The sequence below is a fragment of the Bombina bombina genome, chromosome 2 (genome assembly GCF_027579735.1).
Source record: "Bombina bombina isolate aBomBom1 chromosome 2, aBomBom1.pri, whole genome shotgun sequence".
Lineage (NCBI taxonomy): Eukaryota > Metazoa > Chordata > Amphibia > Anura > Bombinatoridae > Bombina > Bombina bombina.
The window spans coordinates 571507636-571534416 of NC_069500.1; the positions used below are offsets into that span (position 1 = coordinate 571507636).

The 26781-nt window shown below is 37.2% G+C and overlaps 1 protein-coding gene across 6 annotated transcripts in view; it reads right to left on the reverse strand.

Annotated features, from left to right (window-relative positions):
- IDNK (IDNK gluconokinase) overlaps nucleotides 1–26272 on the reverse strand; it is a 103241-nt gene extending 76969 nt beyond the window's left edge. Inside the window, exons 1-3 of one of the 6 annotated variants that reach the window (XM_053702452.1) lie at nucleotides 26194–26272; nucleotides 24940–24970; nucleotides 9305–9391 (exon numbers count right to left, since the gene is read on the reverse strand). In XM_053702452.1, the coding sequence (XP_053558427.1) occupies nucleotides 9305–9391; nucleotides 24940–24970; nucleotides 26194–26231 (156 nt within the window). In that variant the 5' untranslated portion in view covers nucleotides 26232–26272. Of the gene's footprint in view, nucleotides 1–9304; nucleotides 9392–24939; nucleotides 24971–25897; nucleotides 26108–26193 lie in introns of those variants that run through there. The other 5 variants (XM_053702451.1, XM_053702454.1, XM_053702457.1 and 2 more) reach the window with 5 other exon arrangements.
- Between the last annotated feature and the right edge of the window lie 509 nt (nucleotides 26273–26781).

Genomic DNA, 26781 nt, shown 5'->3' on the forward strand with positions numbered 1-26781 from the left:
GACATTGGGTACAGTGTTAGGTACTTGCCACGTTATTCTTCTTCTTAATTTATTATATATGTGACTCTTACACCAGCTATATCTCAAGGGAGTCTTACTAGTCTGTAGGGTTATGGACAATGTGTGATAACATGTGGGGATGCATCGTCTGCAAACTATATATCTATGTTCTTATAGACTGCCTCATTGTAAGATGCAAGGATAACTATTGTTTAATGCATATCTAGGGGTCATAACTCTGTCGGGTGCCTACTCTATACTATAAGTGAGGTACTAACTATTGTCATAAAAATTATATAACTCCCCACCACAAGTCATATAGAACATTTCTTAAGCCATAAGGGTATACACTTATATCCCAACATACACCTGCCTAAATTACTCTAATTAGGGTTTTAAAGGGATGCAGGCCACACAATTGTGTTCAGACCGGTATCTTATTCCCCTCTAGAGTCTTATAGTGTAAGATGATCAATCAACTGGTACCTCAATGCTAGACTCAACTGTCTACCCCCTACTACAGGGTTTGTCCCTCGTGTTATTTATATTTTAGTTCAGCCCTTATTCTGTTTTGTTTTTTTTAATGTCCGGCTACAAACACCCTATCATGTTGCTTACAGCTCCTTCCACAAGTACCACACTGAGCTATCTTAGGTGGATGTGTCGTCCATATCCAATCCTACATAGCAGACACATAACATTCCTTTATCTCCTATGTAGCAACTCCCCTGAATGTGAATTACCTGGATATACAAGTTGAGGGTTTAAAGGGTTATTCTTGGACAGTCATTCCTTAGACCCTATCTTAAAGGGACACTCAGGTTTTATTACATTTTGATGATTCAGATACAGCATGTAATTTTAAACAAATTTCCAATTTACTTCCATTAAAAAAAAATATGTGCACAGTCTTTTATATTTACACTTTTTTTGAGTCACCAGCTCCTACTGAGCATGTGCAAGAACTCAGACTATACGTATATACATTTGTCATTGGCCGATTGCTATCACATGGTACAGGGGGAGTGGAAATATACATAACTTTAAAATGTGTTAGAAAAGAATCTACTACTCATTTGAAATTCAGAGTAAATGCTATTGTTATCTTGTTATCTTGCATTTTTTGATTATGCAAATCTGCTGTGTTTACTGGTCCTTTAACTTATTTGCCCTAGCATAAGGCGGGAACAGACACCTTAGTAAACGCTTAGAAAGATCTATAAAACTGATTGAGATATTGTTAAGAATACTGTTACGGTTATATATATATATATATTGTTCATACAGTTAACTCATAATCTATATGGTTGATAAGATATTATTTTATTTTAATCCTTAGGTCCAAGAGTGGCCTATTATTTTTTCTCTCCTCCTTAAAATCCCCCAGTGTGTTGATAATGTAATCCAGGGGGTCCAAGAGAGGCCCCGTTAGTCCTTTGGGGCAATGATCTAATTTTATATTATATACTATTACATCCTAGGAGGTTATGTTCAATCTGAAAACTGAGGTCCAACGCTCAATATGTATTTATTTTTTCAAACACTATGTATGCCAATGGATGAAGCTATATGGTGATTACCCAACTGTCAATTGTATACTTGGCGTGATGTTTTGAGTATTCAGTTGCTTGTATTGTTTTTCTTAAAACCTCAATAAAAAGTGTTAAAAAAACAAACAAACAAAAAAAAAACACTAAGTTTACATATTGAAATCCTATTGGCTGATTTCAACAGCCAATAGGATTTCAGTAGCTCTTATCCTATTGGCTGATTTTAATTTGAAGAATCAAATCAGCCAATAGGAATGCAAAGTATGCCATTTTGAAACAGCAACCTTGCATTGAAGTGTACGGCGGGGACCGTATGAAAAGGACGCTCCGCGCTGGATGAAAATGTCGCCGCCTGGATGAAGACTTCTCGCCGCCTGGATGTCCAGACTTCAGCAACGGTGAGAAGATATTCTGGGGTTAGTGTTAGGTCATTTTTTTGGGGGGGGGGTTTCAGATTAGGGTTTGGGCTTTTAAAGGGCAATTAAAAAAAAGAGCTGAATGTCCCTTTAAGGGCAATGCCCATGCAAATGCCCCTTTAGGGGCAATAGGTAGCTTAGGTTTTTTTTAGAGTTAGGTTTTTTTATTTGGGGGGGGGGGTCAGTTGGGTGGTGGGTTTTACTGTTGGCGGGACTTTTTTTTTTTTTTTTTTTTACAGGTAAAAGACCTGTTTAACTTAACTTAAGGCAATGCCCTAAAAAAGGCCCTTTTAAGGGCTATTGGTAGTTTATTGTAGGCTAGGGGGTTTATTTTGGGGGGGATTTTTTATTTTTATAGGGCTATTAGATTAGGTGTAATTGGTTTTATTTTTGATAATTTCGTTTATTATTTTTTGTAAGCTTAGTATTTTTTATTTTTCGTAATTGAGTGTTTATTATTTTTTGTAATTTTAGATCTTTTAATTTTTCTCGTAGTGTTAGGTTTTTTTAAATTTGTAATTTAGATTGTTTAATTGGTATTTTTTTTAATTTTATTAGAATAATAATGTTAGTTTATTTTATAGTTTAATGTTAGGTTTATTTTTATTTCACAGGTAAGTTTTTATTTATTTAAATATAGTTATATTGTAATTTTAATTTAAAGTTAGGGGGGTGTTAGGTTTAGGGGTTAATAGTTTAATTTAGTGTCTTGCGATGTGGGAGGCCAGTTGTTTAGGGGTTAATAGGTTTATTTAGTTGCGGAGATGTGGGAGGCCGGAGGTTTAGGGGTTAATAACTTTATTATAGTGTCTGAATAGGGGTTAATAGCTTTATTATAGTGTCAACGATGTCGGGGAGCGGCAGAATAGGGGTTAATAGCTTTGTTATAGTGGCGCTGATGTTGGGGAACAGGCGGAATAGGGGTTAATAATTTTTATTAGTGTTGGCGATGTCGGAAGCGGCAGATTAGGGGTTAATTAATTTAATAGTTGCGATGTGGGTGGGAGGCAGATTAGGGGTTAATAGGTTTACTATAGTGTTTGCGATGCGGGAGGGTGGTGGTTTAGAGGTTAATAGGTAGTTTATAGGTGTTGGTGTACTTTGTAACACTTTAGTTATGAGTTTTGTGAAAAAATAATTGTGGCGCAAAACTCATAACTACTGCTTTCAGATGGTGGTATGGATTGTGTCGGTATAGACTGTAACACACGCTTTTTAGCCTCACCACACAACCTGTAATACCGACGCTATGAAAATCCCACGCAAAAAAGTAATTTTTTTGAGTGCGGAATGGACGATGCGTTACAGGCTAAAATGCTTGCGGTATAGCTATACCGACACGACTCGCAAAAGCTGCGTTACTGCCATTATGCTGAAATTGCCGTAACGCAAAACTCATAATTTACCTGATTGTCCGTTAAATATTTTTTACTCTTGACTTGTAATATCAAATTTTTCACGTTTCCTAGTGCAGGATCACAATATAAACAGCGCTCCACATGTAATTTGGGCCTTTATTTTTAAAGGGACAGTCAAGTCCAAAAAAAATCTTTCATTTTTCAAATAGGGCATGTAATTTTAAACAACTTTCCAATTTACTTTTATCAACAATTTTGCTTTGTTCTCTTGGTATTCTAGTTGAAAGCAAACCTAGGAAGGCACATATGATAATTTCTAAGCCCTTGAAGGCCGCCTCTATTTTATTTACTTTTCACAGCAGGGGAGCGCAAGCTCATGTAGGCCATATAGATAGCATTGTGATCACGCCCGTGGCTAGTGGCAGACACTGCACTAATTGGCTAAAATGCAAGTCAATAGATAATAACTAAAAGTCAAGAAGATGCTTAGATACAAGTTAGTCACAGAAGTAAAAATGTGTATTAATATAACAGTGTTGGTTTTGCAAAACTGGGGAATGGGTAATAAAGGGATTATCTATCTTTTTAAACAACAAAAATTCTGGTGTTGACTGTCCCTTTAAACAAAATATATGTAACCCCTTTGCAGAGGTTATGCAAATAGTAAAATAAATTGTTTAAAAACAAAATGCACTGACGAAGTAGAACATTTTATTTTTACACTAGATTATCCTTTTAATTTGGTACCAAATTAAATGCATCATCGGTTGTGTAACTGGGTATGTTTAATAAAATGTGCTCATCTCAAGAAATAAATGAATGTTTTTAGGGGGAGAGGGTGAATATAGGAAATGGTCTCTTAAGAATCTGCATAGTGTCTAAACAGCCTGAAGTCCTTATTTGAAATGTAACAACAGAATCAAAATTGTTCATCCATAAGACTTAAAAGGAATGTACAGTTATTTAAACAAGCTGCTGGATTTGTTACAAATTATATGCTTTGTACCAGTAACCGTGAAAACGCTGATCATCAATCATAAGAGTTAGGCGCTCACAGCTCCTTTCTAGTATTAACGTTCAGTGACTATTGTTTGAAGTTTTGTAGCTGCAGGAAGAAAGAGAAACAATAAAGGCTAAACTACAATCAAAATGCAAAAGTTCTCATTTATTTGTAAAACACCACAATCTAATATAGCTGAGGGTACGTAACTAGAGGTGCTCACTTGTAGTAAAAAATACAGATACATAAAACAGACTGCAAAACATTAGAGGAGAGTAAGCACCCTTGGAGGTGTGAAACATGTTAGACCTTTTGTCCACCTATTGCCTGTCTGCATGTATCTATTTTGAATAGAAATTCAATAAAGCAAAATTTTGTTTTTAACTGCAAGGCGGTTTTGTAGTTGTGTCTGCCTAATATATTTTTTCTCTTGTGTACCTTTTTGCGGTTTGATCTGCCGCAATTGGCTACGGCACACCAGTAGTCAGGTTGGGTCCATTCTGTGTTCTGGGCTTCCGGGTTAGACACTGCTTGTTCTGGTTGCGGCTACCTCTCCTCATTAAAGGAGGAGAACCCTGCTCTAAAGACCTTACAATCCACGACAGTTTTGTTTGATTGTTTTTTTTTAAATGCTGTTATGTTTTTATCTGTTTCACCTACATTTATATTAGCAACGATACACAATCTGGGTATCACTAAATAATCATCTCCTTCTGGTTGGTTGTAATGACTATCTAATACCTGCTGCAATTAAAAAAAAATGTGCAATAAATAAGCATTTGGACCTAAAGTGCAAGTGTACTTGTGGTGGCATTAAGTATTAGATGATCTTCGATCTCCCAAGTTATTTGCTGCCTAACCATAATGGTACCTAAATGCCTGGAACACTTTAATAGCTTTTAAAACTTAACTACATGCACCCCACTACTACATGTAACTCAACGCTTCTATATTTTTATCACAGTCACCCAGAATATGTGTACTGTATATTCCTAATACCTAACATCCACTCCATAGCAAGTAAGCTCTCTAGAGTTCAAAAGTGCATACCCCCCAAACCCCAACACAAGAGAAACACATTCAAAGAACGTCCTCTACAATGCAGACCACTGCTAGCACGTAGTTTATACAACTATGTGCAAACAAAACTCCAAAACAATAAAACAGTTACTGAAGTGTATTTTAAAACTAACAAATACCCTAAACAGTTCCAAGTATTAATGTATTAATCTTCCTCAACTTAAAGGGAAATAACATTAAAAAAAACAAAAAACAATAACTGTAATGAAATTAGTGTATTTTGACTTTGAAAAAGGAATGGCATGCTTGTGCACAACTAGTCAGTAGAATATTTAGCTTGGTGACTGTTAAGAAAACACAAATATCTCTATTTATTTAAATATATCTATTTTGTAATACATATTTAAAACAACCTATTTTAGCTGCAATAGTAGTGTAGTCCATAAGCCCTTTTATTGTTTTTGTTTTTTTAATATAAATCTTAATTAGTTGACCTCCTCAATCGGGATATAGGGCCTGATGATCTAAACCTCTCCCCTCTGGCGAGATGATCTAATACAGCTCATCAGTACCACAAGATCCCTCAAAGACTTTCAAAAAGGTGACTTTTTCTTGATAGTTGTTTATCTCTCTATGTGGAGTTCTGCTAAAAAAAAGCCACCAACGATTTGGTGAGATTTCTCTCTTTGCCGGCGAGTTTTTGATCATCAGGCTCTTAGGAAGAAGACTGACTGTCAGAACAAAAGTGTCCTCTAGTGATCAGGTGCTAGGGGTGACTTTGTGTTTGTGAGATGTTATGAGTTTCCTTGGGTACTAGGGGTAGCCGTTCCTTTGGGTAGTGGGTCATGGCGGGTAGAGCTGGCTATTTTCTAGACCCTGAGGATAGGGATCAAGGAAGAGAGGATCCTTGGTTTAATTGGTGTAGGGTGTCAATACTAGTAACACTTGTGAAGGATGATGGGACACAGTTAGAGGATCATGCTTTTTGTGATGACCTGTACATTCAAGTCAAATTCAGCTTCTTTAACTGATGGATCTTATCACTCTCAATTATTTAACCTATGCATTTCAATCACATGGGTTCTTCCTTCCATGACAGCACCACATAAGTATGATGAATCTCAATCAGAATGGCCAGGCTTTTTTTTTATGTTGTAAAAGTCTAATTCTTCTAAGAAGGAATATTAGTATTAAATTTTACTTTTGCTAGAGAGTGACGTTTCTTGCAGAATCTAGCAGTGACACATTTTCAGTCAGAGCCCATAATGAAAAATAAAGGAGAACCTACAACCAAACTGACAGAGATGACAGTTGCTTTGTATACATGTGGGCCTATTTATTAAGGTGCGAGCAGACATGATCCGATATAGCGGATCATGTCAGCTGCACATCGATATATGCCGACAGCATACGCTGTCAGCATTTATCATTGCAATGCCGCCCCCCACAGATTTGCGGTCAATCGTATAGGATTGGGCGAATTGATGTCCACGGCCTCAGAGCAGGCGGACAAGTTATGGAGCAGTGATCTTTAGACCGCTGCTTCATAACTTTTGTATACGGCGAGTGAAGGCTTGCGCAGAAACAGGGGCATCAAGCTCCATTCGGCGTTTGACAATTCGGCCCCACAGTGTCAGTTCAGTTAAACATTTGCATGATCAGTCCATTTCCCTCTTCCATAGTGATTCTAAATGTAACAGGATGAATGAGTCTAATGTGCTAAGTACCATTCCAGAAAACTAATGATGCAGAATGTAAGGAAAAAAGTAGTATAAGATCTATATAACAGTACGTACTCTACTTGGTGTCTACCTGGCTCAGTTAAAAATATATGTGTGCTTATCAAGGTGAGGTCATAAACTCTCTTTGTTCTTCATTGGTATTCGGTTTTCTTAGGGTCAGATTTATCAAGCGCAAGGAGAATACTCCATGTAATTCTCCTATGGGTTCCCCTCAGCTTTCCTTTAGAGAAGCGCATCTGTTCTCCCAAATTGATAAAAACAATAAATATTTTGGAGTAAATTGCCCATTTAAATTCCACATCTCCCATACCAACTCAGCACCAAAGCAAATGGTCCTACATAATTTAAATTACATTTTTAATTATATGTCAAACAGACTAAAAAACACTAAACTGAAAGCACAATCATTTTTACCCAGTGCCTAAACTGTAAAAAGCTAATTATTTCAATTTAATTATGTATAGAATTTGTGAGAAATCCGTGATATTTGTATGACTCAAGTATGATGTCATAGTCCGGAAGACCTGAATTTATGGTCTTTTTGTTTCATTAAGCAAACAATACCTACATTTTATGAATTTGTAGGTTTTAATGAGACATTCAATACACATGTCTGATAAACTTGTTTTTAATTGAACCAGTATAGCAATTTAATAAAGACAATTGCTCTATCATGATAAAACTACAATACTGAGCTATTAATAATTCATAAATAACATAAAAATATCAAAACTGCATGTTCAAAATATCCAAATTTTGTATTCAACATATCAAACTAAATCTTAAAGGGATAGTCTACTCCAGAATTTTTATTATTTAAAAAGATAGATAATCCCTTAATTACCCATTCCCCAGTTTTGCATAACCAACACAGTTATATCAATATATTTTTTACATCTAAGATTACCTTGCATCTAAGCCTTTGCAGGCTGCCCCTTATCTCAGTGCTTTTGACAGACTTGCATTTTAGCCAATTAGTGCTGACTCCTAAGTAACTCCACGGGAGTGAGCACAATGTTATATATATTGCACACATGAACTAGTGCTGTCTAGCTGTAAAAAAACTGTGAAAATGCACTGAGATGAGAGGCAGCCTTTAAGGGCTTAGAAATTAGCATATGAGCCTACTTAGCTTTCAACAAAGAATACTAAGAGCACAAAGCTAATGTGATTATAAAAGTTGGAAAGTTGTTTAAAATTGCATGCCCTATCTGAATTATGAAAGTTTAATTTTGACTAGACTGTCCCTTTAATAACCTATGCTATAATAACCTAATTATTATCATTTTATAATAGTGTTTATTTTTCCTCCCTTGTATTATAAAAAATGCCTTATATCATGAGATCAAAATTTCCTTTTCATAAAAATATTGAGAAATTTACATAACTTTAAACTTCTCTTTGCAAAACTACAATACCATATTTATGTTGTCAAACTTACAATAACTATTTTAGATATGTGGAATAGATCAAATTAATATAAGCAAATCTGACTGGGTACATTGAACTCTGCAAAGCCTATTATTTGGGCAACATAAATGCTAAAGAAATACATTTATAGGAATTTTAAGGTAAAATTTTACAGTCCGTAAATTAAAGTATCAATTTTAACTTAAGGGATATGAAACTCAATTTCTTTCATGTTTTAGATAGAACATAACATTTTTAACAACTTTCCAAATTACTTCTATTATCAAATGTTCTTCATTCTCTTGATATCATTTGTTTTAGGAGCAGAAATGCACTACAGGGAGATAGCTGAACTCATCAAGCCAATGACAAGGTTGCAACCACCAATCAGCAGCTAGCTACCAGTAGTCTCCTGAACATATCTAGGAAAGCTTTTCAAACAAGAGAATTAATTAAATTAGATAAAAGAAGTAAATTGAAAAGTTATTTAAAACGGTATGTTCTACCTGAATCATGATAGGAAGATTCTGGGTTTCATGTCCCTTTAGTTGTCCATGGTTCTACTGAATAGATTTAGGGTCTTAGGTAGTGTTATTGTGCAAAATATTGTAAATGAAATATATTACTACTACTATTACTACTACTACTACTAATAATAATAATAATATGCATAGTTTGATCACAAGTTATTACTATTATTAAGCAATCACAATAGAATCAGATCAGAAAGATTATAACTACAAGTACTACAGTATAATGGCTTCATTGGATATCCTTAGGTTATTTACATGTTGATTTCAACCTTTACCTCATCATTTAATGGTGTTCCCTGCGACATTTTCATTTTGTTTTCCAAAGGGTGAAAATCATCTGCATCATAGAACTTCCATCCCATCTACAAGGAAATGTATTTAGAAAACATTAATTCAATAAATCACTTTTTTTTAAAAACATTTACGTCACATAGGAAAAGTGATATGTAATTAGGCAGGATTTAAAGATATTACTTTACAAGAATAAGAGGGTTAAATATGAACTCTGCTAGCGTAACAGCACATGCTGTTTTAGAACAATAGCTCAGGTTGTAAGAATTGCAGCATAGATGTCAAAGAAAAATACAAAACATCATACTCTTATATGCATATGAGTAATTTGGCAGGTGCCATAATTTATCTTTTTTTATCCCCAAATGTAAAATAATACTGAAATTCTACCTTACTAAAATACTAAAATTCTACTTTACTCAAATGTATTAGTGAAATATTATTAGTATTAGATATTAATAGTTACCTATACACACTTCCTAATGCAATATAGCTCTTTTAAAGGGCCATAATACCCAAATGTTTAAACACTTGAAAGTGATGCAGTATAGTAGTAAAAAGCTGACTAGAAAATATCACCTGAACATCTCTATGTAAAAAAGAAAGATATTTACCTCAAAAGTTCCTCAGTAGCCACATCCCATTGTAAAGGATTTCTAAGAAGCAATTTAATATGTCTGTCCTGGGACAGCTAAGGGGATGAGCCTTGTGCAGTCTCATATTATTTCCCTATTCAGCTTACTATGAAATCTCATGAGAGTTAAGTGAAATCTCATGAGATCACAGTAAAAGAGTTCATGACCTCAGCACTGCTGATGCTGATTGGCTGCTGTTCATTTCTTCATTTTTTTTTTTTTTTTTTACCTGCAGCTGGGAGTAGCTGAGTATAACTTTTTTACACAGAACTTACTCTGCTGAGCTGAAAAAATTGTGAGGTAAAATATCTTCCTTTTTTACATAGAGATGCTCAGGTGATATTTTCCTGTCAGCTTTTTACAGCTATACTGCATCAGTTTCAAGTGATTTAGCATATGAGTATGTCCCTTTAAAAAGGATTGGCCTCTACAACCATTCCTATCGAAAGATACAAATTTAAAAGTCTGGGGAGAAAAGAGCACTAAAAAGCAATCACATCAAAGAATATGGTAAAAGGCAAATTATATTAATAAATGAATATACAAATACACGTGTAAACAAACAGTTTATGTTGATAAAGATAAAAACAAAGAGAAGTATCAAAGTCCAGAAAAACCACCAGTGGTTCTAATATTAAAAAACCCAAGAAGGGGGGCGGAGCTAGCTACTGAAGTGAATGGTCGCATCTACGCAGAGCTCCCGACTCTGGATTCACTATATGGGGCTAATCTACCCTATCCTATAGTCCAAAGTTACTCAGAGGTAGATCCCAACTTTATACGCTATTTAGGAATGAGTCTGGGAGCATAAAAAAGGTTTATTCTGCCTGGCTTTCCATTAAAGACAAAGCAATCTGTACAGCGATCTAGATGCCTGAGAAACCTAAGATGGCGCTGAATTCGTGGAGTATTGAAATTATGACTATGATAGATACCCACTTTTCTAACCTAATACAAGCACTCACGGAGGCGATTGAGCAGGAATTATCAGGTACTGTTGATCGGGGCCATCAAGAGAAGCAACAGAGCCCATGTGATGATAACCTCTGCAATTGCCCTGCTTCGTATATACAAGAGGCTGACAATGCAGGAACCATCTTTAAACCGGATACAGGGGCCTTACCTAGGTGGAGCACGCAGATCGCGGACACTGCAGCCACTTTTTCATGTATGGTCAGGGAACCACGCTATGCTGCAGTCTCATCATATGGAGAGGACTCTCTTTGGTTTTTGAGCCGAGGCTTCAGTCGGCAGCTGCTGGAACGTGGAGGTGGTTTCAGTCATGTCTGGAGTGACATTCACGGAACATGTGCGAGGGAGAGATCCTGCATATACAGCATTTTTCTGCATTGGAACAACTGTCTCCCGGTAAAGCTGATCTTTTCTCTCTCTCAAGCTGGCTGCACTAAAACCGAGATCTTCAAGGACATTAGAGCTGGGGTAGGCTGAACTGAATGCTGAGACATGGCAGAACACCATGTTTATACACCCACTACCAGCTCCTCTTCTCTCTTAAGGTGGCTTGGAATTGGGATGGCATACACTATACAGGTCTTTCTAAGAAACATGGACATAAGAAGTCTTGATATGGGCTGATAAGATGGTTATGTGTTTGTTTTTATATCTTGCAGCCTCTATTACAACGTCACATACTCTGAACAATACATATATACCAAGTGACTTACATCAAAGTATATGATCTTTTTTATTAAACATGTTTAAAGGGGGCAAGGTTAAAATATGCAAGTTGCAGAAATCTCTTGGCAGTGGGATCTTTTTATGATGACAGCAAAGTCGGATGCATTAGTTCCCTAGCCAGTACGAGTTAGCCACCTTGATCTTAGTTGTTTCTTTTCAAATAAGGATAGTTGTTATATGATGTGTCTAAATATATTCAGTTGTTTCACTTCAGGTTATGCATGTTACAAATTATTAATACACTGTTTATTTAGTTTATAGGTAGGTTGTCTGCTTATATAGGCTTTGTGGGTTAGATTAATAATAAAATACCCCGGTGGAAGATGTAAAGGCCATTTCCCACCACTAGAGGGGAGTCAGAGTTTAGTTACAGCTTGATTTGTACGGCACACTTATGTGATCTTGTAGCCTAAGTCACTTACTCTTATCTCCTCATCTCCTGCCTTGGGAATTGAGATTGGCTACTTGTAAACAGATTTTATAAGCCTGGACTTTGGTCATCATTGGGAACTTCAGATACACTCCTAAGGCATCTGGAATCAACATCTGGTATCTATTATTGTATGTGTTATGCCCTGTTGTGTTATTTCTGCTACTCCATTTATATATTAGCCTGGTTAAATGCTTTATATGAGTATAAGGTTGACTGTAAGCCTGTGTACAAATAATATGCTACTGATCTTATGTAACACTGATAGCTATTATCTCAGACAGTTATTATGTATATTTTACTGTACATTTTAGAGTTGCAAAGGGGATAGATTGCGCAATCGATGTACTGATACCTTAGGGTAACTTACACAAGGTCACAGCTTTCATTTAGTCATTCAAAGAGACTAGATGCTTGCCTCGGCTAAGAGTGAAGACAGACTGATGATGATCTGGAGTTCTGATGTTACATCTTTATTAACTTATAGAACGGTTTATTATGAACAGTTAACACATTCTGCCAAGTTACAGCTATTATAATGTTCCCATTTTGCTGTTGCTATGGTGGGTGCTGGTTTATGCTGACATGGTGGGTGTTAAGCAATCATAGTCCAAAAACAAACAAATATGTGAGCCCCTCTGTCCGCGGCCGGGACGGGGGATTCTCTCTATCACCAATCGTAGCTAACTTCCTTTAACACCCTCCCAGAAGTTATACAATCACAGATTAAATGCATATACTGATGAAGCCCATTGGTACTCCAACAATATAAATTAAAATGTAAATATATTCCTCCAACTAGATACTTCTAATTCCTTATACCATAACACATAGCTGGTTACTTAATATGTTGTTCTGTAACTATTTACAACTTAATATGGAGCTAGGCTTACTTCTAGATATATTAACCCAAATCCAGTACCCTCCAGTTATATAGCCGAATTTATCCATTACATAAGAATAGGTCTACAGGTCAGTCAGACATTTATGTGTGGAAGGATAGCTTAAATAATGTCACCCCATGTACTTGCAATGTCTGAAATAGAGGAAGCAACCTTCTGCTTGATTGCTATGCAAATAGCTTTTTTGTGTGTGCATATATTAATATCCGCTTAGTACCATGTATTGCAGCTTATATCATTGTTCAAATTATGTTCAGAACTTCACAACTTTATTTGCAGGTATAGCGCTGATTCCCATTACGTTTACCATGCTCAAACTGCAAAATATTTCACTCTCATTATCTTTCTGATGTTTAGTTTCTCTGTGTATTCAGTGCTATGTGATATTATAGAGTATAGTATCCCTAGTTAATGTTTACCTGCCAGTTCATACTTTTAATGATTTAAAGTCTATATATATCCATAGTTCTTGAGCTACGGCCCGTATCCCTATCACAGGGACATGAGATGCAAGAAGTTTTAGCTATATGTCTTTCCATATTGCACCCATATACTCGTATGTAGTCCTAGACGGGTTTTGCAGGGATCTAACTAGTACAATAATTCTTATACCTTTATTTTACCATACGCCTGCCATAATGTAGCGGCTAGTAATAATCCCATCCCTTTGCTATTCAATGCTAGAAAGACAGTCATATTAGTTTGCATGTCCCCTAAATAGGACTTATTAGAGCTGGTTTATTATATAGCCATCTTTATAATGTGCTGCCCAATTACAATCTGAATGTACCTACTATCTGTATATTATAGAACATTGGTGTTTAGTGCTCAAAATATTGTCTAGTATTTTAATCTGTTCAATTACATGTTCCTATGTTGCAAGAATTATATACCAGATTTTAGATCATGCCTGGATATGGCTGATGACATTAGTTTATTTTATTTTACTCATATTCTATAGTGCTAAGCTCCGTCCCCCCTTTTTGGAGCTTATTTATTAAGCTAAGGGACACAGATCCCATCGAAGACCCCCTAAAAAAAATACATAAGAGTCCTTTATCATAGTTATGGTTGATAAACCTTCCTGTGATATAGATATATGTTTATAGTCTGGAGGACCTAAAAAGGGCCCTATATAATAATCCCTCCCCCCATATTCTATTCACTTATCTTTGTACCACCCTAGCAACAAGGGCTTATATTTGACCCTATATGTTATTGAATTTAATAAGAAGGTACAGATGTGAGGACCTAAAAAGAGGTCCTATATACAATAAACTTTAAAAACTGAGGTTGATTCACAGGTTTATTAACCACTTAGATTACATTACATCTCTTGGAATTGCTTATGGTTATTAGTTTCTTATTGTTTGAAATGTTTGCATGCCTCTTATTTTTGATGTAACGCTCTGTGTATGAACAGTGATGTATACTTTTCTAAACCGCCCCCACTGGCTGGAGGCCTATGTATGTGGTTACTATGTATCACTTTATCTTTCACCTCAATAAAAATATTAAAAAAAAAAAAAAAAAAAAAAAAAAAAAAAAAAAAACCAAGAAATGTTGCTAGCGATAAAATGTTCCAAAACTCTTTACATCTCCAGAGTATAATAAAAACAATAGTTGCGGCATTCCTTGGCTCTGGAGCTTCCGGAGGAGGAGCACAGGTGTGTGACCAGGTGCTGCACCTGTTCTGATCTCTCCTGCCTACAAGCTATTGGCGAGGACCACGCCTAAACCCTCTAGCTGAGGGCGGCTTGTATTGCTGATATTCATCGCTGCTGGAAGCTCCATAGTGCCTTATCATTGCACTATAGCTGTGTGAAGCAGCTCTGAAAAGGACCCAAATCTGGTGCTAAAGTTAAACACCTTCATAAATGACTTTGTTGCTACTATCTACCGCTTATACTAAAAGGAGGTCTTTGGCTGGGATAAATACCTCCTAAAATAAAGCAGTTTAAATGCCCAGCGCCCTGGAACTTCTTTTCCTGGTCATACAGAGATGGAAGGCGGAGGCTACTGGTCTTGCATTATGGTTTAATATCTGAACAATGAATTGCTACCTGTTTCTCCTGTGCTGCCCGAGAGTATAACAAGGAGCCGGATCTGTTTCATCTTCCTGTGGGCTGCGGAAGGAGAGCGGCGTTTGAGCTGTTGGAGTCCCTGGGAAAAGGCTGTGCTCACTGGATCGCTCCGCTTCCCCTCTGTTGTGGTGAGAGGGGTTAAGGCTAACATTCCCTGGGGCTGCCCTCATATCGTATGGGGTGCTTGTAACGGAGCCCCTGTTGCACGGAGTGCTGCTCTTTATTCCGGCTTCGCTGCTTTCCTCGGCTTGGAGAAGCGCTCCCCCTCCCACCGGTGCTGCGTGAGGGGGGGCTGCTGGTAGCAGAGGCTCTCTAACTGGCGGCTGAATTCTGGACACACAGGACGGGTAATGTAGATTACTTGTAATACCCACAGTGGTTTGCCTTTACCCGGAATGACCAGGCTTATTAATGGACGGTTATCGTCTGAACTTTGATCGTTTTATCTGATGTACCCTCTTCCTGTTTGCCTTATTATCCATCTCTGAAATTCACAGAGCGTAAGCTACAATAGATGGCCGAAGATTGATGAGGACAGGGCTCAGGGGTCCACATCTACATTACATAAACTTTTATATCTTCTGGCTCTTATGTTTATTTTTACAGGACCGGATCCAAATAAGCTGGACTAGTTGGGCTACTAAAATTGGGTAACAGGGGTAAAAGTGTTTAAATTTAAAAAGCTATGAAAAGCTATTTTTACCCTAGCTAATTTCTATAAAGGGAAGAAAGATATCACACCTATTGTATACATATTAGCTAAGTTTATTTGGTTACATTCAGGTGTTACACTTTCTATAAGATATTGAAAGCTAAAATCTTGGCTTATAATACATTTTTTCTTTCTCTTTTTTATTGTATTGAATGATAATACCCTGTCAGACAGCCTCTGGTTAAAATAATATCTGGCTGTGTTAGGTCAGAAGCCGCTGGTTAAGTGTCGCTAGAACTAAAGCCCATGTTCTTGTTTTTTTTTTTTTTCTTTCTTCTTTTTTGTAAAATGTGTAACAATGTACCACAATACTCTAGGAATTGAATGTATTGTTACTAATACGGGGTTTATTGTTCTCATACAGGGTTATTTAAAGGTGCTTGAAAATGTGCTTAGGATGTTGATGGTAAAAACTGGTTGTCTATACAAAATTAGAATTGACCTAGTAGGTTACAAAGGTTGATGACTGTATAGAACTAATGTAATTGTGAAAAACTGGAATTGCTCTAGGAGCTCACATAAATTTTAGGCTGTGAGTATATGTAGCTAAGGCACAGGGACATCTACTGATTATTCCCTTCAGTCACAGGCAGGACTGATCTTATTTCACGGTTGATTTGCACATAAAAGAAGGTAGAAGAAAAAAGGAGAAAAAGAAAAGAAAAATCAGAAAAAAGCACTTTTCCCCACTCCCTTCCCTTTTTTGTTTTATTTCCTTCCCTCTGGGGTCTTCTCCCCCCTCTATCACTTTAGATTATTTTTCCTGTTGTTTGTTCTCCCCCACTTCCTTTCCTCACAAGTAAATGGATAAGTTTTTTACACTCACAATCCAAAACCTCACCTTCAGTCATGTCAGCTAGACAAAGGGATAAAAGAACTAAGCCTAGCACTGAGGCGGCTGGCGACGTACAGCTGGCCGCACGTGATTCCCTTAGTGCTCACGAGTCTATTGACCTACAGTCTCTAGTCTCAGATATATCTATGGCCCTTGCGCCTAAGTTTGAGTCACTTAAAGCAGAGATAAAATATGATATTGCTCAGCTAAGCACAGAGATTAAACAATTCTCAGAGAGATTCTCTGAGGTAGAACAAAGAGTATCGGATCTTGAAGATCTTACCACAGCTCAAAACACTAAATTAGAAGCTACTTCCTCAGCCCTTTCTAAATTACAAAACAAAGTAGAAGACCTGGAAAATCGGGCTAGACGAAATAACTTAAGAATAATAGGGGTTCCCGAGGGGAAGCAGTTCGAAGATCTAAATAAATTGATCACTAAAACACTTCCAGCACTGCTGAATATCCCTGAGACCTATCATGATATTGTCATAGAACGGGTACATAGGTTAGGAGTAGCATTTCCTTCAAGAAATAATATGAGGCCAAGACCAATCCTAGCCAAATTTTTGAACTATCAAGACAAATTGATTTTTTTGCAAGCCTTTCGTAAGAATCAGCCCATACTTCTGGAAGGAACAAAAATATTGTTGTTCCAGGATTATGCAGCAGATACTGCTTTCAAAAGAAAAGAGTTAGCACCAGTTTGCACCAAACTTATACAGCAGGGATTGCGTGCAACAATTGTTCATCCTGCTAGGCTTCGATTGGTCTATGATAACACTTCATATTTTTTTGAGTCTGCCAAAGCCGCAGAAGCTTTTTTTACTAAAAACAACATAGCTCAGTAGATTGGTCTTTGAGTATGAATAGATCCACTGTTTTATCACCATGATGGGTTCTTTTCAGGTTAGGGCACCAGACGGTCTAGACCCTCTAGACGTCTGTTTTATGTTTCTTGGTTGTTTGTGCTTGTTTGGGGCGTACAATCGTGTTTTTGTTTTGTTTTATGTGGTGGGTTTGTTTTTTTTTTGTTTTTTTTTCTTCTCTCTTCTTCCCCCGCTACCGCCTCCCGTCTCGAGTTGTAGAGATTGTCTAAAATGAACGGGATTAAATTTGTCTCCTGGGATATAGGAGGTCTTACTTCCCCTATTAAGAGAAAAACGATTATTTCTTATCTTAAAAAAATAGGCTCTTCTATTGCTTTTTTACAAGAAACACATTTAAAAACACAAGAAATCCTTAAACTTAAATCTGCATGGGTAAAGGAGGTTTTTTTTTCACCTAGTCGTAGTCGCAGAGGTGGAGTTGCTATTCTTTTGGGGAAAAAATTCAATTATGAGGTAATTCAGAGTCAGTCAGATGAAGAGGGGAGATATATTATTTTGAAAATTAAGATTGCTGGTATTCTGCATACGTTATGTAATGTATATGCTCCAAACGTCTTTGATTTGTCTTTCTGGGATGCGTTGCAGGCCAGGCTTATGACATCTGCAGAAGGCTTCCTCATTTTAGCTGGCGATTTTAACATGGCTCCGCAGTACCCAATAGATAGAATGAGGCAGCAGGAGTTTTCTAAAAAAACCAAAAGGGATAATCTTGAGGCAAAGTTGTTCTCTAGGATCTTTTCTAACTTGAGAGTAAGGGACATCTGGAGGCTTCAAAACCCAGATACGCGGGATTTTACGTGTCTTTCAAAAGCACATAAGTCATTGTCCCGGATTGATTTATTTTTGATTGATGAAAGACTATGTAAATACAAAGTATCAGCTCAAATATTGCCTATCGCGGTATCTGATCATGCCCCAATATGTTTCGAATCCCAAATGGGTACATCCTCTCAGGCCAATAATCGTTTCTCTTATCCTAAGTTTTTGTCTTCTGACGTTAAGTTTAAAAATTTTCTGGAAACTAAATTTGCGGATTTTGCTATGTTTAATGCAGAGGCCATGAGTCGGCCTTCTCTGTTCTGGGAAACGGCCAAAGCAGTGATGAGAGGGGAGATTCTTGCTTATACTATCAGGCGCACAAAGAGTCTTAAAAAGCGTGAGAATGAACTGCTTCAGGCAGTCACAAATTCTTATAATCTATACTTAATGGAAAAGACACCCCAGAAGTGGGCCAAATATATTACTGCACTAGAGGCGAGAGACTCACTGCTAATATATAAAGCCACTCAAAAGGATATACGGTTTTCCGCAAAATTCTATAAGTATGGGAATAAGACGGGAAAACTCTTAGCTAGATTAGTTAAGCAGGATCTAGGATCCCAGCTAATTGACGTTCTCCATAGAAAGGGGCAAATAGCCAGCTCTGCACAGGACCTCCTTCAAATTGTTTTTGATTATTATAAATCTATATACTCGGCTAAACCATCTGATACTTTGGAACGCCAGAGGTTTTGGTCAGGCATCACATTCCCATCATTACTAGCACCATCAATTGAAGATCTTGAATCTCCTATTACTGAAGCAGAAGTGGCTAAAGCGATTAATAAGCTGGGATATAATAAAGCACCGGGACCGGATGCAATACCTAATGAATTCTATAGATCGATATCAGCTATTATAACACCGTATCTAACTGCATTATTTAATCACATATATATAGAGGGTAATGCTCCTACATCTAGCTTTACCGCATCATTTACGTCCCTGATTTTAAAGAAGGGAAAAGATCCAAAAGCAATAGAATCTTATAGGCCAATTGCCCTCATGAATACGGATTATAAATTGTTAACTACAATCCTTGCACAGCGGCTGCAGTCCCTTCTTCCTTCTATTATCAATTCAGACCAGGCCGGGTTCATGAAAAATAGGAATTCCGCTGCCAAGATAAGGGAACTTCTGCTAACCTTAGATTTTTTTTCCAATACTATGATCCCCGATCAAATGGGACGAGTAAATGAAGCGGATCTGGCAATATTAGCCATAGATGCCGAAAAGGCCTTTGATTCAATTCATCATGACCATCTTTTATTATCTTTAGAGAAGTTTGGGTTTAAAGGCAATTTCACGAATTTTATAGAAAAATGATATCACACGGCCTCTACTAGACTAATAGTTAACGGTCAGTTGTCTTCAGAGATAATTCTTCAGAGGGGAACGAGGCAGGGGTGTCCCCTGTCCCCGCTCCTTTTTAATATCGCTATTGAACCTCTTGCATTAATGATAAGACAGAGGCTTGAGGGGATTGTAGTCGCTGGATGGGAATTAACAATAGCATTATATGCGGATGATATTCTTCTGTATTTAGCTAATATACGTAGGAATTTGCCAATTTTGGTGGCTATTATAAAACAGTTTGGATCCTTCTCAGGGTATAAGGTAAATATAAGTAAATCTGAATTTCTTTGGGTTAGGCAGACAAGTAACTCTCCTACAAATATACCCTTTTCCATAGTGAAGGACTCGTTTAAATACCTGGGTATAAATATCTCTAGTAACCCTGATACCTGGTATTCGCTGAATATTCCGCCTGTTTTAAACAAAGTTAGAGCAGCTCTCAAGAATTGGCAGAGTCTACCTCTCTCATTATCTGGACGCATAGCAGTATATAAAATGATCCTACTACCTAAAATATTGTATGTTCTACAGAACATCCCTTTGCTATTGAAGAAAAAGGATATTACTTTATTTAATTCATATCTTCGATCCTTCTTATGGCAGGATAGGAAGCCCAGAATGTCACTGGCAAAACTCTCTCTCCCAATAGGAGTTGGAGGTCTGGCTCTACCTGATTTGAGGGCATATAATTACGTTTTTCTAATTCGCATTGTAGCGGACTGGTTATTTCAGCGCAATTATGTTACAAATACTGATCTTGAGATTAGCATCATGTACCCCTTCATACCGGTGGCACTTATGCATATGGACACGCCCGATATTCCATCCCATATTAGAAGATATAAAATTATACATAACATAATCCTGGCCTGGAAAAAAGTATGTAATCTGCTTGGAGCAGAATACCATGTATCACAATATTTGCCATTGGTAGGGAATCCACAATTTCAGGACGGTTCACCTTCTCTAATTTTTTCAAAATGGAATACTCGAGGGCTCGTTAATGTCTTTCAGCTGCTTGATATAGAAGAAGGCTGTATCCAATCATTTGATGCACTTAGATTGAAATTTAATCTCCCACATAGAAATTTCTATGCCTATCTTCAAGCCAGACACTACGTCATGAAATTAGTAAATGAGCACGGGTGGAACTGGTCACTAGGGCAGTTGGACAAGTGGCTTATTTTGGCAAAGAATGGAATTACGTCAATCTCCCCATGTTATATGATACTGGTATCGGATAGAGGTACAATCAATCTTGATAAAATTGCGGGTAACTGGGCTAGACTCTTAGATAAAGAAGTTGATTCTAAAATACCTTCTATCTCAATTCAAGAGGTTGCTCGGACAACTCTCTCGTCTACATGGAGAGAATCCCATGTTCAGTTGTTACATAGGACATATTTTACACCAGAAAAGGGAATAAGATGTGGGAAAACTAATTTTACTATCTGTCCTAAGTGCTCACTTCCTTCTGCAGATCTCTTGCATATGCTATGGACTTGTCCAAAAATCAGGAACGTTTGGTTTAAAGTCCAATTTTGGCTCTGTAAAGTACTAGGTCTCCCCTCGATAAATCTGATAGATTTGAATGTAGTCTTTCTCTTTTCCAATCCAGAAGATAAGCAGCTTAATACTAAATTGATTAATATAACTATACTGGCTGTCAGATACCTTATTTTTAAAAAATGGAAAATGAACACCGGTCCCAGTATTTCTGAAATTAAAAATTGCTTAAAAAAGCAATGTATTCTTGAACAATATAATGTTAATATTGATAATGATAATGATATCTCTAGTTTTTTTTTAAAATGGTCAGCATTTCTAAAAACATTTCCCCCTGCTGAAAGGGAATGTTTGATATATCCTTTACGTAACACTGAACTAGTTCTCTTAGGGAGGTGGTGACGGGGGTCTGAAGATTTGTGTGGGGTTTTTTTTTTTGGTTTTTTTTTCTTCTGTATTGTTTTGTTTTGTATTGTTTTGTATTGTCTTGTATTGTTTTGTTTTTGTTTGTTGTAAAGTGTGTGGGTAGTTATGTTTTGGGTAAAATAATACAAAATCATCCAACAAGGAATTGAGTACTATTGTAATGAAGGAAAATTATTCTATTTCTGGGCAAGTTTCAGCTAATGAATGTTATATATTTATTTTGTTTTTTTGTGTTAAGCTGTAAACACCTGAGGTTTTTATGGCCAGGTATATTGTATGTCTTCTATTATGACGCTTAAATACTGGTCCATTACCTAAAATGTATTTATTTGAAACCCAGAGCGGATTGTTTTTGTTTGACTTTTGTTTTTCTTCTTTTTTCCTTGCTACTGATTGTCAGCTTATCATGTTGGATATAAATAAAGACTTTAAAAAAAAAAAAAAAAACAATAGTTGCAGTGGGGATTACCAAGCTTCCTTGGAAGCCTATGTATCAATATTAAGGTTGCTCACAGGAAAAGATTACCATCTACTATACATGTTTGCAGTCCAATGAAACCACACAACCGCCGTTAGCTCACCATTGGCTTCCAAACTTCATGTGCTTTATTCAATCACTTATTACGATCTGCACTGGTATGTATGGCTCTCTCCGGTGTATTTAATGCTCTCTCTGCATCCTGCTCGGCTTGTTACAGTGGTGTATCTGTGTCTAGGGTTGCCACCTCAGCCATGTTTTCCTGGACACTTATGAGTTACACAGGCTGCAGGGTGTGCAGGGAGGAACATGCATTGTGTTTCTGGACAGCACTATTCATATTCCTCCCCGCACACCCTGCAGCATGTGTAACTTATAAGTGTCCTGTATTATAAGGGACGGGTGGCAACCCTATCTGTGTCTCCGGTCACGTGGTCAGACCTTGCCCAATCCAGACCTTGCTCTTTTGTGTCAGCTTACAGGCGTTTTTTTTTCTCTTCTCACAAATTGACCAGGTAGTTCACAGAGCGCTCTGTATATCAAGTGGCAATATTGAGTCTACTGCATTCATCTATGCATTTCAGCCTACAATTGGCCCTTTTCAAGATCTTGGATCAGGACGCCTAGAGAGCGTTACTGATATACCTGAGAGAGCCATACAAACCAGTGCGGATCGTAATAAGTGATTGAATAAAGCACATGAAGTTTGGAAGCCAAAAGGTGAGCTAACGGTGTGTGGTTTCATTGGACTGCAATCGTGTATAGTAGACAGCAATCTTTTCCTGTGAGCAACCTTATTATTGATAGACAGAGATAGATAGGGCTCTGCTACTCCTTAACCTCTCCGCTACCTAAAATGTGGCAGATTGAAATCATCCTGATCTGATACGATCGGGATGATTGACAGCCCCTGTAAGCTGATTGGTGAAATGCTTGTGCAATGATGTTGTGTCCCCCCTTATACTGAATATTTCAATACTTAAAGGGACACTCGGGTAAAATTAAATTTTAATGATTCAGATACAGCATGAGCAGGCGGACACACATCGCCGGAAATCAACCCAATCGAGTACGATCGGGTTGATTGACACCCCCCTGCTGGCAGCCTATTGGCCACGAGTCTGCAGGGAGCGGCGTTGCCCCAGCAGCCCTTGTGAGCTGCTGGTGCAATGCTGAATACGGCGAGCGTATTGCTCACCGTATTCAGCGATGTCAGTCGGACCTGATCCGCACTGTCGGATCAGGTCTGACAGACATTGTTAACTAGAGGCCGAGGTCTCAGGTGTTACAAAAAATATATAAAAGCACTGCAAAGGGCTTTAAAGGGATTTGAAACCCAATTTGTTTCTTTTGTGATTCAGATAGAGCATGTAATTTTAAGCAACTTTCTAATTTACTCCTATTATCATTTTTTTGTTCTCTTGGTATCTTTATTTTAAAAAAAAGCAGGAATGTAAGCTTAGGAGCTGGCCCATTTTTGGTTCAGCACCTGGGTAGTGCTTGCTGATTGGTGGCTGAATATAGATATATGTAAAATATGTATTTATGAATAAATCGAACATATTCTGCTGTGTTGAGAACATTGGTTAGCGCTCTTGAGAATATGTGATCTGGGTTTGCACGTGAGTAGGGTGTTTTTCCCACTTTTTTTGCTCCATTGACTTCTATGGTGGAATATGTTAATGCAGATGCAATATCCTAACTTCCACTTTTTGCTTGCATCGGTTAGAGCGCAACAAAACAGTTTACTTTCGACTTGTAATACGAGCCCTACCCAGCCCCTACAGCATCTCCAGTTTCACTACCAGCTGTTTTGATAAACAGCATTTCATAAACTGATCAAAAGATGAGTGAATTTTAGTAAATGTGCTCCACAGAAAAAAGAATCAATCCCAGTGTAATATTAGATTAATAACAACAGTTTGAGTACCCAGGTGATGTCCTTTTTGGATGAATTACAGGGCTGGCTTTAAGTGGGAGCGAATGTTGCAGCAAACTCGGCCTTGTGCTCTGGTCGGCCTTGCACTAGAGATTCTGTTTATTTTTTATTTTTTTAAACTTCAAACTTGGATAAAAAGTAAAAGGCAGAAGATCGGATGGTAGATGCAGGAAAAGGAGCATTGACGTTTTTTACTATGCTGCCCTGCAATCTTCAAGTGAAGCTAGGTTGTGTTCTGTGCTAAAGGAAGACTGCCGAGCAGGACAGTCCCTGGTACTACAGTAGGGTGATTCTATCTGCTGCAGTTTCTTTGCAGAGTTCATATGGAGGGTGTATATATGAGCATGTATGCAAATGTTTGTATGTTTGTATATGTGTGTGTGTGTCTGAGAGTGTATGTGTGTGTATAGGACTGTGAGTGTATGTATGTGTGTCTGCATAAGAGTATGTGTGCTTGTGTATGAGAGTGTGTGTATGAGAGTGTGTGCAAGAGAGTGTGTGTGCGTGCACGAGTGTATAAGAGTGTACGAAAGTGTGTATGAGTTTACAAGTGTGTGTATGAGTGTGTCTCTGTGCGCATTAGAGTGAGTGTGTGTATGTGTATGAGAGTGTATGTGTGTAGGAGTGAGTGTGTGTGTATGGGAGTGTGTGTGTATATAGTAGAGTTACTGTGTGAGCATATGAGGGTGTATGAGTGTGTGTATGTGTGTAATACAAATGAATAATAAAAGCATAAATTTACATATTTAAAATTAAGTTTCAAGGAGCTTACAAAAATCAAATGGCCTTACATTTTGCTTCACATCCATCCTCACAAACCCTAGAGCAGGCCCTGCTGAATTAACATTTTTCCTTAACGATGACATCATGATATACTGAAGTCAACTAAATTTACATATCATACTATACCTTTCTCGCCAGTAAAGATCCCACCTCAGTTCTGTTGAAACATAAAGAACATAGTATAAAATGAGAACTACAGTAATCTATTGTTTTTGGGTGTGCTTGCTTTACAGAACGATTTATACACTTTTTTTTTTTTTTTTTTTTTTTAAAGTAAAGAAAAATAGCTAGTTATACAATGAAATTGCTATAAATTGTAATAAGTTTCTGTATAAAGGAGAAAACTGATTTAATGGATTTAGAAAGTAAATTATTTACTATTCTTGACAGGGACCATAGGTTGTAATACCTTGTGCATAATTAAAGGGCCATACCACCCACATTTTTTTCTTTCATGATTTAGAAAGAGCATGCACTTTTAAACAACTTTCTAATTGACTTATATTATCTAATTGGCTTCATTCTCTTGATATCCTTTGCTGAAAAGCATATCTAGATAGGCTCATTAGCTGCTGATTGGTGGCTGCATATAGATGCTTTGTGTGATTGGCTCACCCATGTGCATTGATATTTCTTTAACAAAGGATATCTAAAAAAAATTGCAAATTAGATAATAGAAGTAAATTGTAATGTTGTTTAAAGTGAAGGTCACATTTGATGAATTAGTGCCCGGTTTTTAATAATCCTATTAAAAACAAGGGCACTTTAATTCATCAAAATTGACATTTCACTCGTTTTCTTCAAAAACGTACCTGGCGGCTGCCAGGATTAAAAGGTAAGATTTTGAAGAAAACGAGTGAAATGTCAATTTTGATGAATTGATGTGCCCTTATTTTTAATAGGATTATTAAAAACCAGGCACTAATTCATCAAAATTGACCTTCACTTTAAAATTGTATTCTCTAGCCGAATCATAAAAAAAAAAAGTTTGGGTTTAGTGTCCCTTTAAAGTTTAACTACAAGTTCTATGTAAATTATAGCTACAGTATCTATATGCAAACAGCAAATATTTAACTCATCAGACCTTGTACATCAAACACTTTCATTCTGTAGTAGACTCAACAAAACTCTGAACTTAGAATTCCTCATCTGACCTGCAGATAAAATACACAAGTTCCCCCAGGCAGCTAACACTGATCTCACAAACACACAAAACCTGATCCACAGGGCAAGTCCGCTGCCTCTACATCTCCTCCCTCCTCCTGACACATAACAGGACATGCCACGGCGAGAACAGGATATCATGTGCTGTGTCTGGGTCACACGCTGCCTATCAGCCAGCTGCTGTTATTATTTATGTTATGCTCAGCTGATACCTACTTCCCAGCCCCGCTCACTCCCATGATCACAAATATCATGATGAAGTCTACAACAGATGAGCTTGAAAAGCAGCTGGTTACAGCAGGTAAACACGGAAGAGAAGCAACCTCAGCGCGGTCCCTTCCTGCTTCTAACCCTACTGGTGGCAACTGGAAGTACAAACACTGACTGTAGATTCAGCATTCAGATAATTCTCAAGTGAGATATAGCTCTCAAATTCCTGTTATCATAAACAGTTAAAAGGACGTTAGACTCAAATATTAATTCACCATAACATGTTTAATAATGCAGAATAAAAATAAACTGTAATTCTCCCAAGAGGTTTTTAAGTTGTATGTCTCTGGAGCAGAGCTTTCCAAACTTTTCATGTTGGTGACACACTTTTTAGACCTACATCATTTTGCGACACAGTAATTCAGTTGTACTGGCAAACAGGAGGTTAAACTAACTTGTTTTAAGAGATACGGACACATACATAAATTATATAGTAACAAAATGTATTTACAAGTAACAGTAAGTATGTGCAAGAATTAAACAAAAGTTTAATATCACCAAAAGCTACTTACTATTTTAATGGGATGTATAAGA